The 17,796-nt window shown below is 32.5% G+C and overlaps 1 protein-coding gene across 4 annotated transcripts in view; it reads left to right on the forward strand.

Annotated features, from left to right (window-relative positions):
* LOC143223343 (regulating synaptic membrane exocytosis protein 2-like) overlaps positions 1–14,392 on the forward strand; it is a 109,972-nt gene extending 95,580 nt beyond the window's left edge. The window contains exons 17-20 of one of the 4 annotated variants that reach the window (XM_076451217.1): positions 2,477–2,633; positions 9,698–9,909; positions 10,890–11,029; positions 12,033–14,392. In XM_076451217.1, coding sequence (XP_076307332.1) covers positions 2,477–2,633; positions 9,698–9,909; positions 10,890–11,029; positions 12,033–12,224 — 701 coding nt within the window. In that variant the 3' untranslated portion in view covers positions 12,225–14,392. Of the gene's footprint in view, positions 1–2,476; positions 2,634–5,126; positions 5,261–9,697; positions 9,910–10,889; positions 11,030–12,032 lie in introns of those variants that run through there. The other 3 variants (XM_076451215.1, XM_076451216.1, XM_076451218.1) reach the window with 3 other exon arrangements.
* The last annotated feature ends 3,404 nt before the right edge of the window (positions 14,393–17,796 follow it).

The raw sequence follows: 17,796 nt of genomic DNA on the forward strand, positions 1-17,796 counted from the left end.
ACATAGTTGTAACTTTGGACGATGGACATAGATAGATGTGTAGTGGAATGAAAGAATGGCTTGAACATTTCTGGGCTAGCCATTCTGGTTGTTTTATATGTGGCAACTCTAAAATATGTGCTTCAAAGAGGTTATAGTCTTGTACAACAGAAAATAAAAAGTTAGAGTTAAGACTAAGGAACTCTTAAGTAAAACTTATTTCGCCACTCCCTCACAGTTTTATATTAAGTACAATGTGGTGAGTAAATCATATTATTTATTTTTAAGTAAAATTTATTTCGCCACTCCCTCACAGTTTTATATTAAGTACAATGTGGTGAGTAAATCATATTATTTATTTTTAATTAAAATTTATTTCGCCACTCCCTCACAGTTTTATATTAAGTACAATGTGGTGAGTAAATCATATTATTTATTTTTAAGTAAAATTTATTTCGCCACTCCCTCACAGTTTTATATTAAGTACAATGTGGTGAGTAAATCATATTATTTATTTTTAAGTAAAATTTATTTCGCCACCCCCTCACAGTTTTATATTAAGTACAATGTGGTGAGTAAATCATATTATTTATTTTTAAGTAAAACTTATTTAGCCACTCCCTCACAGTTTTATATTAAGTACAATGTGGAGAGTAAATCATATTATTTATTTTTAAGTAAAACTTTTTTAGCCACTCCCTCACAGTTTTATATTAAGTACAATGTGGTGAGTAAATCATAATATTTATTTTTAAGTAAAATTTATTTTGCCACTCCCTCACAGTTTTATATTAAGTACAATGTGGTGAGTAAATCATATTATTTATTTTTAAGTAAAATTTATTTCGCCACTCCCTCACAGTTTTATGTTAAGTACAATGTAGTGAGTAAATCATATTATTTATTTTTAAGTAAAACTTATTTAGCCACTTCCTCACAGTTTTATATTAAGTACAATGTGGAGAGTAAATCATATTATTTATTTTTAAGTAAAATTTATTTCGCCACTCCCTCACAGTTTTATATTAAGTACAATGTGGTGAGTAAATCATATTATTTATTTTTAAGTAAAATTTATTTCGCCACTCCCTCACAGTTTTATGTTAAGTACAATGTAGTGAGTAAATCATATTATTTATTTTTAAGTAAAACTTATTTAGCCACTCCCTCACAGTTTTATATTAAGTACAATGTAGTGAGTAAATCATATTATTTATTTTTAAGTAAAACTTATTTAGCCACTCCCTCACAGTTTTATATTAAGTACAATGTGGTGAGTAAATCATATTATTTATTTTTAAGTAAAACTTATTTAGCCACTCCCTCACAGTTTTATATTAAGTACAATGTGGTGAGTAAATCATATTATTTATTTTTAAGTAAAACTTATTTAGCCACTCCCTCACAGTTTTATAATAAGTACAATGTGGTGAGTAAATCATATTATTTATTTTTAAGTAAAATTTATTTTGCCACTCCCTCACAGTTTTATATTAAGTACAATGTGGTGAGTAAATCATATTATATATTTTTTTCGCCTTTAGACAGTTTTATTTCGTGGAAGTTTTAAAATAATGAATTATCTTTAATTGATTTCAAAGCTAATTAAACAAACATTGTTCTTATTTTGCAAAGAGTGCATACCAGAAGAGTTTTGGAAGTTACCTCTTATAACTTAAGTTTTTCTTAAAAAAACATATAATTGTACATATAATTGGTGTATGTTATTTTACGAAAATAAACACGTTTGGCTTTGAATTCTGACAGAAATGTATAACAGCAAAGTCTCAGATTCTGAATTGTAGTTTGTCATTGAATTCTGATAATAACGTATATTAGAAATAATTCAAATATCAACGTTTAAATTCTGAAAAGAATTTATGATGGAAAAGTATCATATTCTAAATTATAGGTTAACTTTGCGTTCTGTCAAGGATATATAATATAAGAGTTTCTGATATCAAATTATGGTTGAACTTTGGATACTGACAAGAATATATAATAGTGAAAGCTCAGTGTAAAAGGGTGAAGGCCGGGTCTAGAGACCTGGTAAGAGTATCATTACTCCTTTGTTAGAATGAAGACAATGTTTAATTAACGAGCCACTAGATATTTCATTGTTATTACGTAAAGATTCAGTGTGAATAGTTAATAAATGAAGTACAGCCTCATTCATTCATTGATTTCTGGATACGGGTGTTGTCAACTTGTGTTGTACACAGTAAACAACAACTTTTTTAGCTGCTTTTTACTAAAGCTGACTCTGAATTCGATGGCTGTATAAATTAATTAAAGTATTACTTAGTAATATTCATAATATCAATTTATTCTACATTCGTTAACTCAGTATTGAAAATGTTTTAGCAACGACGTGTTTTAAGTGTTTATTTCATTTCTGTTACTAAGAAGTGATAGCAAGTAAGGTGTTTTAGACATTTTGTGGACACCGTGTAATTAAAAAATAATTTGATACAATTATTACATTCTTACATGTAAGGCCATCGAAAACGTTTACGTTTTCGTCGAAAGCGTACCACACCTCTGAACGTGCATCGTAGCGAGGAGATTGCCCCTATAGAGTGTCGCCATCTGGTGAATCCTCCCAGCAGTGTATCATCTGATGGAGAAAGCAGTTTGACTGGGGATGTCCCAGTGTAAGTCCATCACTACTGAGTCAGTTGTTTGGAGGCCGGATCTTTGTAGTAAATTAGCGCTTGTTGAAGTCGTGTGGAAAGCAAAGGAAATGTTAAATGTCTTCAAAACTATTTGTATAGTTTCACATTATTTTCGTGAACGTGTTTGCCTTAAATTAGCAAAAGGAAAAAAAAGAAAAATGCAAATGTTTTTTCCCAGTAAAATATATATAAAAAAGTTATTACAATCCATTTCCATTTCAAATTTTTGTATGACTAATAAATTATCAAAACTTTTAAAATAAACAATTGTTTACAAATAGTGCAACAATAGTGGTTAAATAACTTGCATATATGAAGCATTTTTTAAAATAGTAATTCATTGGAACAACTTGTCTTAATAGTCTTTCTAATATAATTTTTACCCTGTTTTTCGAAATAGTTTAAATTAATGATTGCTAATTTTTAAATTTTCATTGCATCTGTTCAGTTCTTTGAAAAACATACAACAGTAGACTTTCCAAGTGTATAAGAAAATCTCCCTAGTGGCAGAATGGTATGTATTCGGATTTACAACACTAGAAACCGGCTTTCGATATCCATAGTGGGCAGAGCACAGATAGCCTATCGTTTAGTTTGTGCTTAATTGCAACCAAACAAGCACATGAGCAATTGTTTTTGTAAATAAGAGATACTATGAAACAGTTTAGTAGAAAAATTATTATTACGTACTAAAAACTAGTAATTTCTATTTAGGACTTGGACTGCAACTGTCAGTATTATTGTTCGTTTTCACTTATTCGAAAAAGGCATATTCGTCTTATCTAGACATGGGTCCATGACTCCTTCGGTAAGTTTTAGGACTTATAACACTAAAAATCGGGGCTTAATATCCGCGTAAAGCACAGTGGAGATAACCCATTCTTCAACTTTGTGTTTAAAATATGCACATACACATGTATGCGGACAGATATATTCACATTCAGTTTTCTGGATATATATTGTTTAGAAATTCTTACTAACCTACTACTTGTCAATAACAAAAAAGGATGTAGTTTTCTTCGCTTTCCATCTAACGACTTCAGCAGGGCTCTTTTTTGTGGCCGTTAGCATCTATCGTTTCATTCCCATTTAAGTTTGTTTCAATTCGTGCTTATTCCTCAAACCAAATTATTTTTACGCTTTTTTACTCAAGTTATTTTTATTTTATATTTGTCTTTTTTTTTACTTTTACTTTCTTAACACTCCTACGAAAAGTGGGGCCTAATAGGCCCCAGAGCAACTTGACAGGTTATTAATATTAGGCTAATAATTTTGTATTTAAATGAAATTGCCATTTAAATCCATTAATGAATGGATTAACGAGATTCCCACTGTCCCTATCTACTATCTAGCGAAACCACAGCCAGGGGAACGGGCTTGGAGAAATCAGGACTAGAAACGTCTTTTCGTAGGAGTGTTAATATCTTTCACCTTACAGCCCTTGTGACCTTTTACACTTTCCAGCCCATTAACATTCAAAACACATCACGATCCGTTGAGTTGTGGTCGCCTCCAAGGACTGCTGTACAACAAAACAGAATCATAGTCATTAGGTATTCATATGACTCTGGGTTCGAAAGCGTTATATAAATGCTCTCTTCATTTGTTTGCTCTAATTCTTAGTAGCATAATAATTATTTTTATGCGAATCATAAACACAAATAATGAAGATGATTACGGAATACGTTCAAATTGAGGTTCTGAGAAAGTTAGGCAGTGTTGATGTAATATGTCACCCAGTGGGACACAGCAGTAAGGCTTCGGATTCACAACGCTAAAATCAGGGGTTCGATTCTCCTCGGTGGACATAGCAGATAGCCAGATGTGGTTTTACTATAAGAAACCGATGTGATCTACAGACTCCTATTGTTGTTGTTTGTTTCAATTGTGAAATTTCGTTATTTCTGTGTTATTAAAAGTGGAAAGAAACGATGGCATCTAGTTATGTCCAGTAACAATATGGTTGACCCGAGCAGCTGATCATTTTTTGGTTTAATATCTTTAAAAAAACTCCGCTTTTAATTCAAAAATAATTTTCAACTAGATGACGTCTACTGACCATGTCAAGAAGCATTCGAACTTACTCAGCAAGAAGAGGTCGAATGCAGCGCATCGCATGATAACAATATTGAACAAAGTTTTTACTTTTTAATACTTCCACTGTTGAAATAACTAATTCTGAATACTGCTTTCGATTTAAAAAAAAAACTCTTTAAGAAGACATATTTCGCACCGATCCTGTTATCTAGTTAATCCTGACCCTTTATGGAAATTCCGCTTTATCAAAAAGTATCCAGAAAGATCCAAGAAAACTGTGAAAGACGGTGCCTCTGAATGCGGGGTTAGTTTTTGTTTGGTGAAATACGCCGGGTTTGTTTTTTTTCAGGATATTTTAGCGAGGCACCCTGTAGTTGTAATTTCAAGGACGACAAAGTTCCTGTGCATGGACTGTTATATATCTTGTTTTTACAGAAGATTCTGGTAGGAGAAATAACAGTAGTCTCACGGGACCTTTAGTTTCACACCCAAAACGGCCATTATCTAAACAGACAAGTGGAGATTCCGTGGCCAGTAGTGTTAACGCTATAAACAGTTGGTCATCCCAGTAAGTAGATTTATTAGTGTTTTTAGGTTGCTTATTTTAATTTATTTTGTTGTTTGCTTATTCACAGAAACAGTTTATTTTTGTTTAGTTATTTTTCCTTATCGTAGAAAATGTAATTAATTAGAATTGGTTTTGCGTAAAATGTAGCTTGAAAAGTAAGGTGGTAGATTACACTGGAGTTTTCGAAACGTGAAGTATGTCGTTTCGTTTTGAAATTAAATTAATCCTAGTTTTGTGCTTGTACTATTTGAATTTAAACCAGTAGTTTTTATTTTACTTTATAAGAAAGTCAAAATACACACTGCCCTGTCGGAAACTTCTAGACATGTAGTGAACGAGTGTATGTTCCAATTGTAATAAAGCGTTATCCTTAAATTTAATAACTTCCTGGTCCTGCAAAGTAAACTTCCATCTAGGTTCTTATAGCTGTCTGATGTGATTTGGCAGTGTTGTGTCGAGAGCTGTAACCTTTCGAATTAAACTCTTTAGGTGATCTCAGAGGTGTTTTACATCGTCAGTAGATGTGAACACTTGGCAGACCACATCCAGAAATTCATGTTGTTACTTTAAAGTCAAATATGATTCAAATAAGTTTTCTTGTGCTATTTTGCTGGAACAATGCATATTGGATTTTCTTTAGATTTTGTGGTGCTGATTGGAATATTTCATACATAACTAGATTATTTATGAAAACGACCACGGCGATCTAAAACATTTCACTGAATCTACAGTGTTCCATCATGACGGCTTCATTATTACCGTGTTGATTTGTTTTGTAAGAGTTATGGTGAAACAACTTTCAAAACATTATTATAATCACCAGAACATTATAAGAATCCATTTGTAAACTTTGATACGTAAGGAAATATCTATTTATAAAATTTTCGCAAAGAAATTAGATCAATATGAGCTGTGAAAAAGTGTTTTCTTTGTGTGTGTGCTAAGTACTTGATTCAAAATGTCTAAAATAGGAATTAAAACCATTATATTGTATAGTGAGATCAGTGTGAGTTCGTTGTGAAATGGCTCGGCATTGCCAGGTGGTTAAGGCACTCAACTTATAAACCGAGGGTCGCAGATTCGAATCTCCGTCACACCAAACATGCTCGCCCTTTCAGCCGTGGTGGCTTTATAAGAAACCAAACCAATCGTTGTAAAATGTCTTTTTCGCAGTCCTAAGTTGTGAATTTCTTTTCACTCTGGTTGCGTTTTCTGCAGCTGTGAACATTTTTTTTTTTTTATAAGTTGTTCTATTCAGTGTTCTCATGCAATGTTTAACATGCGTGGCTGAGTGTTAAGACTGTTTCATGAATCGGTTTCTCATCCTTACGGCACATTATAACATATGTTCTACTAAAAGTGCTTAATTTGCGACTTTTTTATACTTTTGCATCTTTACACACTTGTACATCATTAATCTACCTTTATGGTGTGCCTGCTGCTATACTTTTATTGCCTGAATTTCGGTGCTGAACAGTTGGGTGTCCAGATACATCTGGTGGGGCAGTGTGTTTTACAACAGATTACTTCCATATTCATCTTTACGTGTGTTTTTATTTCCGTTTTTGGTTCGTACTTCGGGTTTTACAATTAATTTATATGGTAAAGAAAAGTGATGTTTATTGCATGGATTCTAGTTTTGCTGCTTTATCATAACGCTTTCGTTTTATTTATTTGCTTGAATTAAATAATCGTGTATTTTAACTTCAGCATCTTCAATGCAAGTATGATGCGAATTCCAACAATGATTATAATCTCTGGAACATTCTATAAAACCTATTTATAAACCTTGGTATGAGAGGAACTTAAATCTATTTCTAGGATTTTCCATATTTCTAAAAGTAGTGGAAAAGTTTTCCTTTGCGCTAAATCCTTTATTTAAAATTTATAAAATATGAGGCAAGAACATTAATTATACCATCAGTTTAGTATCCTCGTGTGACATATTTCATGTTATGATATTTACTGCATGCTGCCTGGCAACTCAGCTGATAAACAGTGGCTGAATCAATGGATCATGTAATTTTGTTGTGTCATAAACCTGTCAAAAATGTGTTTTTTTTACCACTGAGGAATGGTAGAATTTTATTTGCTGCTTTTAAGAGCGTTGCATCTTCTTGATTGGCTCGTTTCGTTTTAATTACAGGTTGTAAATTTAAACTAACATTTTACTCGTACAAAATATCTTCTAGTGAAGTTTTCTTTTCTACAAACGAGATTAATTCAATGAGTTAAATGTATATAATCCAACCTTATCGCGTTCTAAATATCTCTAGCTTAAACAGACCTACTTCTGGAGGACTTACAATTTCCAAGATGATACAATGTTTCAGAGTTTTAAAACAGTTAAGAACTTGGTAATGGACACTTCTAACGTTCCTATCCCCACGCCAAAATACAGATTGTTTATCCTTTATTCTCTACCCTCAATCCCACTATTCAATGTTTATTGTGATGAGTTATTTTACATACTGTAATTTCAATCAGTGTTTTTACAGTTCTTCCTAGTCCTTCTTTTGATATGCTGTTTGACTTTTGTTTCTCTCTCTTTAGGTTTGCTATGAATTCAGATATCAAATACTTACCTTTTCTATCAGCTTTTACTGTAAAGTTGCAGTTATGCACCTGCTTTACATAACAAGACATCTGTTGTGGTGTTGTAGTCAGGCACCTACCTTGTTTAGCAACGACAGCTAAAGTGTTGTGATGGGTGGTACCTGTATGGTTTAGCAAAAGATACAATACATTATTGTGATGTTGAGAGTTTCCAGAAATATTATGAAAGTGTTAGTTTAGAAATTTTATTAAGATACATATATATAGTCACCATGGTGAATAATTAAAATGTCAAGTTCTTTTATTTAGTTAACATTTTATTAATATTAGCTTGGTTTTTACAAGTTTATATGCATGCTACTCAAGAGACATGATTAAAGTGTATTATACTGCTGAAAAATTTGAATGTGTGTGTACATATATATGTGTACTTCTTATTGTTTACAGGTATAATTTTGAATCAACTGCCATGAAAAGTTGTTTAAAACTAACTGTATTTTTTGACAGTTATTTATTTCTGAACTTCATAAATAAAAAAGTGTTTAATTATGAGTTGGAAAATATTCAGTATAAATGAGATTACTTTTATGATAATGTTCAACGTGGCTTATATAGGTATTTACAGTGGCGTATACATAATATACAGGCGGGGCAGCTGGGTCAACTGCCTCAGGGGATCACCTTGTCCAACTCAGTCCATCTTTTTATTTTTCACTCTTGTGATAAAACTTATAAATTATTGCAGAAAATATAAGATATATTACAGTACTGGTATTTTCTGACAAAGCAACAGAATACAAATCCACGAAAACTAACCTGCTATCTTCACACTGGGAGCGTCACTGTGAATAAACAGTAAAGTGTTTAACATAAAATCACTGAATTAGTTTCGTAACTTATTCATTTTTCTAATATGCACAATAAATTTTCATTTCGTTAAAGAACATGGTGTACTGCTGATGTTATAGAAGTGTATTAACTATATTTATAAATAATGTGTATGGTTTATTAACGTCAGTAATAAAGTAATATTAATATTTTAGTTTATCTAACTAATGGAAAATTATTTATGTCTAATCTTAAACAATAAGTTATTATTTTAATAGTAACCATAACTACATCCACCAGTATCTTGTAAAATACAAGATTTAATGCCAAAGCTAAATATACTGTTTATATTCATGCATACAATCCAATACACTTCCATCCACCTTCAGAACTACCTTATTTGACTGGTTGGATTAAATCCACAGGTCCCCGAGGCCCTCTTCACTCTTCCTCCTGGGGCTCATAACAACACTTAACAACTGCAATTAAGGGTTCCCATAAAAATAAAAATTAATTAATTTAATTTTTGCGCCATTAAATCCATCTAATAGTAAGGCAAATGTTTATTTTATATTTAAGAGGTATTACTAAAACTGGCCTTTTGTTAAAGAAGAATGTATTTTGATTGTTTGAGACTTTTCGTGTTCGGTTTTCTTACTTGAATACACGTTAGAATGAAACATATCAGTAGTTAGTAAAATTCATACTTATGGTAGTAACAAAAATAGTTGAAAGGTGTTTTTAGCTATCATTAACTTCTTAATTGTACTCGTTAAATTTATTTTAAAAATCTTATATTTTCACACTCGCTTTGCTGTAAAGCCCTCTTGTTGATGTATTAGGTAATACAATTTACAAACCCTAATTATACAGTTATTAATTTGTGAATAAAATATTCATGCTTTGTGTATTTACACGAACCTAATATATTAAGAGTATCATGCATTATTTGGTAAAACTTAATACAATTTCTTTTTTTATTTCAAGAAGGCCTTAAAGCTTGTTTTTTTTTATAATATGAAACGTTAATTATCTCTATCTGGTAAACCACCAGGTGGATGCCAGCTTTACGTTTGACACCAGAGGGAGAATATTCAACTTTTGTGGAAGGTCTGGGACCTGGTCAGCTTGTCGGAAGGCAAGCGTTAGCCTCCCCAAATTTGGGAGACATACAACTGAGCATCTGTGATAGAAAAGGGAATCTTGAGGTTGAAGTTATTAGGGCGAGAGGTCTTCAACCCAAGCCAGGAGCCAAGTGCTTACCAGGTCATTAATATTTTGATTTTACTTGATGCTAAAGTTTTGAGAACCTATGGGAAAAACATAGTTAAAATTAATAAATGTTTGAACATTGAATTTGATCTTCACATGCTGTTAACCGTTAATTAACCAACCACTGACAAATTTTTATCAAGTCAGCAAAGTGCTTGTGCGATATGAATTTCAGCTTTGAATAGATTTATTAATGTTATCGTAAATAGCAGATGGAATATTGTTAAAATAGATAGGTGTAATAGAAAACCTACTTGTTCAATGGACAAGTGAAAAACATTTCTTTGCACTTCCACGAATCTTCATCGGCCACAATTGCACAGAAAGGTCGCTGAACTGGCGAACAGACGTGTGGGTGCATTTGTTTCATCAAGTTTTATTTCTACTATTTCTCCTAACAGTTTAGCAAGCAAATTATCTACTGGTTGTTTCTGTATTTTCCAACGATGATGTGACTTATTTGAAACACTCACTCGAAGATATTCTCAGTTAAAATGTTAACAACTTCCTAAATTAATCAATTTATTGCAGTTTCTAAAGTAAGAACGAATATTTGTAAAATAGGTACGACGTTTCTGTCACCTTTCTTAGGTACACAGTAAGGGAGCCTACACCCGTGATTAGTAAACATCTTCTATACTTCAAAAGGATCGCACAACTGATCGAAATGTTCCTGTTTTACAAATATTTGCCCTTACTGTAAAAGCTGTATCGTGTAATAAAATAATATTTATACTCAGTGAATAAACTCGAAATGAAACTACTGTTTCCAAATCAAGTAGGAATACCAATAGAAACACTGTATAAAACTGATTTAAAAAAAATATTCAGATTTTCCTTCTCTCTGTCTACTGATTTTAAGAATTAGTTTTATTATACCTGCATTTTAATTGGGTAAATACATAACTGTAGGATAGTCAAAAAATGTATCTGTTTTTGATAAATTATATCGAAACACTCATTTCCTTTCACAGCTCCTTACGTGAAAGTGTACTTAGTTCAGGGGACCAAGTGTCTCTCAAAGGCCAAAACCACAACTGCGCGTCGAACCTTGGACCCTTTGTACCAAGAGCAACTACACTTCCACGAAGACTACAGGGGGTGCGTACTACAGGTGAGATGTTACATGTCTGTTTGCTGTGTATTGCTTGAAAATGTAAACAAATGAGATCTGTGTATTATTTAGGCGACATCACAACTGGGTAAACAAACGAGATCTGTGTTTTATTTAGGCGACATCACAACTGGGTAAACAAACGAGATCTGTGTATTATTTAGGTGACATCACAACTGGGTAAACAAACGAGATCTGTGTATTATTTAGGCGACATCACAGCTGGGTAAACAAACGAGATCTGTGTATTATTTAGGTGACATCACAACTGGGTAAACAAACGAGATCTGTGTATTATTTAGGCGACATCACAACTGGGTAAACAAACGAGATCTGTGTATTATTTAGGCAACATCACAACTGGGTAAACAAACGAAATCTGTGTATTATTTAGGCGACATCACAACTGGGTAAACAAACGAGATCTGTGTATTATTTAGGCGACATCACAACTGGGTAAACAAACGAGATTTGTGTATTATTTAGGTGACATCACAACTGGGTGAACAAACGAGATCTGTGTACTATTTAGGTGACATCACAACTGGGTAAACAAACGAGATCTGTGTGTTATTTAGGTGACATCACAACTGGGTAAACAAACGAGATCTGTGTATTATTTAGGCGACATCACAACTGGATGACACATTCTTGACGTAACCCTTTTTTTAAAAGATCTTTTGTGGTGACAATGTTTTTTGTTTTAATGCAAATCAATGCGCTATTGTCTATACTTCAATCAAATCATAGGGCGTTTATGCAAGACGTGTTGCATATTACATTTCTTTTAGGGTTTTTATGAGTTTAAATCTTACACGTTTTTCTTAAATTCGTGGTTTTTGAAATAGAACCAAAAACCTTAAGCATGAGCTTGCACTACGTTTTATAAACAAGGAGATTAATATCATTATATCTCCTGGTAAACGAGAAAGTTTTCTAAGCTTTAGATAGTCATTTTCACGATACGTTGACCACATGTTACGTTTGTTGTGATTTTTCGTAGGTTACTGTGTGGGGGGATTACGGAAGGATGGAGAAGAAAGTTTTCATGGGCGTGGCTCAGATCATGTTGGACGATGTCGATCTTTCCAATATTGTGATTGGATGGTACAAATTGTTCCATCCCGCCTCTCTTGTCAATCTTCCGGGAAACAGACAAGGAAATCCTCAGTGTTCGATAGATAGTTTTGGCTGATTGTTTTTGTGTATGTTTAATACGAATTGGTGAAGGACGTAAAGAACCTGTGATGGAAAGTAATGTCGACCTGGTGTTCTCCCCCCTCTTCCCCATTGTATTAATATTCCTATTGAGGATGTGACTTACTACGACATCGTCTTCTGTGTTGTAAACGCGAGGACCAAACACAACAAGTGATCTGATGAAATCTGCGAACAGAGAAAGAGTGCCTGGTAATCATAGAATGTTAGTGGTTATTTCATCTATATATATATATAATACTTCCTCAATGAACTTACAACATTTTCTTGTTGAAGTAGCTGCTTCAGGTTTTATATCATATTTGTTTTATTCACATTTTCCATATAAATAGTACTTCCACGTTTTCCCGTAGAAAAGAAATCTAAACATTTTTGACAGTATACCTTGCGCCTTTTCATATAAATACGATTAAACTGTCACCAAAAGATGTCGACTATGTATTTAAAATTTTAGAATAGTATTTGACTTATCTTGCACTTAACTTTCTCTCTAATACAACCATTTTTACTCTGTTCAAAGTGTTAAAATGCACATGCAAATGGTTAAAAAAAAATCATATTTGCGTCTGTCTACCTATCAATATCTATATATAGACAGATAGATAGATGTGATTTTTTTATGTACTGAACGAGCACAAAACGAAGAAACTGTTGGCCTAAAAATGAGTAAGGTAGTTTCCACTTGTGATAAAAAACAACAAAGATGTGTTCTTCTCACATCTGTAACTAGCTCAACGTGTAATACTAAACAGCTGACATTGCCTGGAATTAGCTACACTATAGTCTTCTGATTCATTTAGAAACAGGAAAAAAACGTAAAAGGAAAAAAAACATATTAAATACATTGAACGCTTGTATATATGCTATATGACGAGAAGAAAATTGTATGTAGGACGATGTCTTTCTGTAGCGAATATAATTATATATATCTATAAATACGCTTGCTTATTAATGATGTTGATTTTCTCTCTTCTAGCTATAAATGAAAAAATATATATATATATATTCATGAAAATGGTGCTGTGATCAGTAATTGTAAAGTGTGTAACTGTTTAAATTGGTTTGTAACTTTAAAGACGTTCACCCGTACCATGTTCTGCCTATCACAGACACTTGTTTGTTCCATTGCAAAGTCATACCAACTTTCAAGTTTCAACTTAAGGAAATATTCATAATTGCGTACAAGAACGCTAGTGGACGCATTGCTTTCCTCTGTTTGTAGTTGGCATTATGTTTCAGTGCCTTCGAAAATAGCTTCTGACAGATAAGAAACATTGTTTGAGTAAAAGTCGATTGTTGTTAAGAGACAAAGAAATCACTTTACTACACTCATTTGTTGTGCATTCATCAGATTGTAGTTACATCAAAGTTTAGCATAATTTTTACATTGAAGATAAATATCTTTTATTAATACTGTAGGTTCGTTATTTCAACTTTTGTTTTTTTTTCTTTTCTCGAAATGTATATCCTGTTGACATGTTCTAATATTTTTCGGCGCAGATCGAATGTAACGAACTAAAGCTTTACAATTCCTTGTTAGCCTCAATTGTTCACTTGCATTAATAACAATATTACATAATTTATATATCTTATTTCTTCATCAAACTGTATATGCTTTGACAACATATGGCTTGTACTGATATCTTGAAAATAAATATAACTAACTACAATAGGATAAGAGGGCTGAGAAATTTGCTTACATTTACAAAAATTGTTTAAATCAATATACATTAAAGACGCGTTGATTGTATCTCTCAAATAGTTGACGGAAGTACGTCACATGATTATTCTTCCAAGTTAATTTGAAACAGTTTATAGGTTCAAAATTTCTAGACACGTGTTTAGAATTAAATGATTACAAATAAATATTACGATTTGTTACATTACAATAGTAGAAGTAACAACATGATATTTAAGTTACTGAATCGTCAGTGGTTATTTAACTTATTTATTGTTTTAGTCAGTGCACGTGAATGAAACAAGGTGAACAGAAGGTTTTTATTTAATTAATCCTGTTGCTTCTGAACCAGTTACGTGTTTATTCAAAGTAATTTTAGATTTATGCGGATCATAAACAAATAAATTACAGAAATATTATAAAATTTGTGCAGTAAAATTGTTATCAAAATTTGTTTTTAAACATGTATCACTAAATATATTACAAGATAAAGTATGCGTATAATGAGCGATTAGAGTAATAAAGTACAAGTCTCTTAAGAAATTCAATTACATATTTAACCTAAGAAACGATAATTTTGTTAAAATCTTATATTCCAGTAGAGAGCAGTGTTGCGTAATATAATAAAGACGCCACCTAGAACATATTGTTAGTTTGAATACGAGAAAAGAGCTATTGTTGCAATAATTAATCGTAGCAACAGATGGGGTGTGTTATTGTGGACTGTTATTTTTTATCTTTACTGTGAGTACAAATCTTAACTGCTGTCCAGATGCTTTATGAAAAGTAACAAATTCTTACTTAGAAGAGTTAGTTTTCATCCACTCGATTGGAGTCATTGGGTGATTTGTTTACAGTCCTCATCCCATGATTTTATTTATAAGCCTAGTATAAACGCGTCAAGGTAACGTTTGTAAACACGCGTTTAGAATCTGTGCACCAATTGTACTGCTGCAGTTTTCTCGTACAGTTGTGCCATCAACAATTAAGTTATCTGGTGTATAATGTTAACAACGGCCCCGCAATGAGTAATGACCTTGTAACTAATACTGATTGTGTATCTCAGAACGGCTGGTAAGGGTATTAACAGAGAACAACGTTTCGAACTTCTATGGACATCTTCAGGTCAACTTGAAGATAACCTAGGAAAGTCGAAACGTTGTTCTCTGCTTATCAATAAAAGTGTTAAAACCCACACCAGCCGTTCTGAAATACAATTTTATTTTAAATGGATTTCTTGTCATCAGGTATCACTGATTGGCTCTATGATCGGCTAGATGCGTTATGTACTTCTATTACTAACTCTTTGATAATACGATCCATACTGTTCTCATACTTTATGTGCAACAGAGAAATTACTCATTCCATACATAAAGTAATGACATACTGCCTTTATCACATGTTGCCAGTCTTAAACTGGATCCAGGACTGTTGAAATTTAGTGAAAACGCTAATAACATGTTTGTAGTGTACTGTGCTTTAACGAGTATAAGTGAATAATAAACAGGTGATTAATTTGGTTATTTAGAGTTTAATGTTTTTTTCAAAGTCAAACAATAATTTCTATACAGAGTAGAGCTAGACGTTTGTTTGTTGAAGAAACACTACACGAGACTAATCATATCTATTCCCCCTACTTCACTGTAAACATAAGCGGACAATTCAGGTTCCAATCTTGTTTAAGTTAAACGTTTGTTTTGCACTACGTCTTCTGAAAACAAAACATTGGGTAATGTATTTACTTGACTTCAGTTTTGAATGAGTTGAGCTGTTGAATTTTAAGGTGCTATTTTTCAAATTTGTATTATGGAAAAGCTAGTTATTTCGAGTAGCCTTCTAATATTTCTTGGTTGTTAGTTTGGTGGCTGTGAAGTCGTTCATTTCGAAGTATTTTACAAACAGCCTTCCCTCCACCCCATACAAAAGAAGTCAATGATAGAACAGGAGTAGGTCGATTTCTTATTTCACCCATTCATGTTTAATGAACTTGTTAAAACATAAATGTACAAACGGTGCAATGAAAATCTAAAATATTTTATATTTGAATTTACCGAATTTACAATAAACGTATCATTAAGTTGATATCGGGGATTCAAATGTGATATATATTTTTAAATATGTTGTTTAAATCTTCAGGTCATGGCGTTCTTTCATGTATTACCAATTACTTTTCTTAAAAACGTTCGTTTATTGTAAAAAACAAATATAAGTTGTTTATTTGCGCGAAAATTGCTTAGCTGTTGTTTATCTGTATTATCAGGTACGTCATTCTTAGCGTAAAAATTTTTCACTAAATTATTTTGGATCCTTTTCCAACCTTAAATTTGAAATCGAGGATTGTTCAAAAAACAAACTTAAGTTCAAACATTCTTCCTTTCACTCGTGTATTCAGGTAAATAACAATACTAATTTATGTTGTATCGAGTAGTCTAAAACTTCCTCTAAACAACAAAGTCTTCGTTTTAGTAATTAGTCCTTCAGAACTCTGACATACTAGTGTACTGGTTGCCGAGTTTATTTCCAGAAATACATGTACAAGTCTCACGACTTCTTCCTTCTCTAAATAAGGGGTAGTGAATGTGATCACATAATACTATGCTTCCTGATATAAGTGTTAGGCCAGGCGTACGCTACTTCCTCCAGGCCTGAATAGCAGTTTTTAAATCGTTTGTTTGCTTCTTTGAATTTCGCACAAAGTTACTCGAGGGTTATCTGCGCTAGCCGTCCCTAATTTAGCTTTGTAAGACTAGAGGAAAGCTAGTCATCATCACCCACCGTCAACTCTTGGGCTACTCTTTTACCAATGAATATTGGGATTGACCGTCACATTATAACGCCCCCACGGCTGAAAGGGCGAGCATGTTTGGTGCGACGGGGATTCGAACCCGCGATCCTCAGATTACGAGTCGAACGCCTTAACCCACCTTGCCATGCCGGGCCTCAGTTTATAAATGTACCCAGACCGTGTAAAATAAAATTTAACACTGCGATTTTCTTAGCAAAATTCTTAGCATAAAAAGTGTACAAATACAGTCTCAGTAGAATATAGTTGTAGAATATAGATTTAAATTATAAAAGTTATTAAAAATAACATGTTTTGAATCATTTACCGTAACAGTAGGTAGATCAAATACGTTCATCGCTGGTAATTCACATTTTTAATATTACATAATTTTTAAGGTTTTAAATTTATAAGGCAATATTTTTTAAAAATCGTGAGAAATCAGTATGAAAAATGTGGCATTTCTTCTCTAGACATCTTCCTTCCTATAATTTATTCACAACCCCTCCAATAAGTAAGAAGTTTATTGTAAATTACTCTCACTATAATATTGTCATTTCTCAAACAAAGCGTAATTTTCCTAGCCTTCAATTTTGTTTGGTTACAGTGCCATCAAATAGAAAAATAGACCCATCTAGCCACACCCATTTCTCACATCCTCTCTTTCAGAATTTGTTAATGGTTCTCTCTCACGTTTAATACTTTATTATTTATAACAAACCAAAAGCCAAGGTTTATATATATATCTAAGTGATGTATTTTATTACGTTGTTTTCCATACAGATAATTGCCAATTTCTTTTTTAGTACAAGCTTGGTGCCCACAGGAAAATTATCGACTAACTTGGATGAATATATAACGTCTCATGTCGGACAGTCTACAACGGTGATCACCTCTCTATATATACAATTATATCCAGTGAAACAAAAATAGAATAATTCAAATGAAAATGAGCTCATTATATTTTATTTCTTAAAACTAATATAATTCCAGAATTGTTTCAGTCTGCAGGCACTCGTAATTTTATTTTACATTGATTGATTACAGAATGTGTAGGGCCCGCATTACTAGGTCGTTAGGGCGGTCGAC

This window comes from Tachypleus tridentatus, chromosome 8, assembly GCF_004210375.1.
Source record: "Tachypleus tridentatus isolate NWPU-2018 chromosome 8, ASM421037v1, whole genome shotgun sequence".
NCBI lineage: Eukaryota > Metazoa > Arthropoda > Merostomata > Xiphosura > Limulidae > Tachypleus > Tachypleus tridentatus.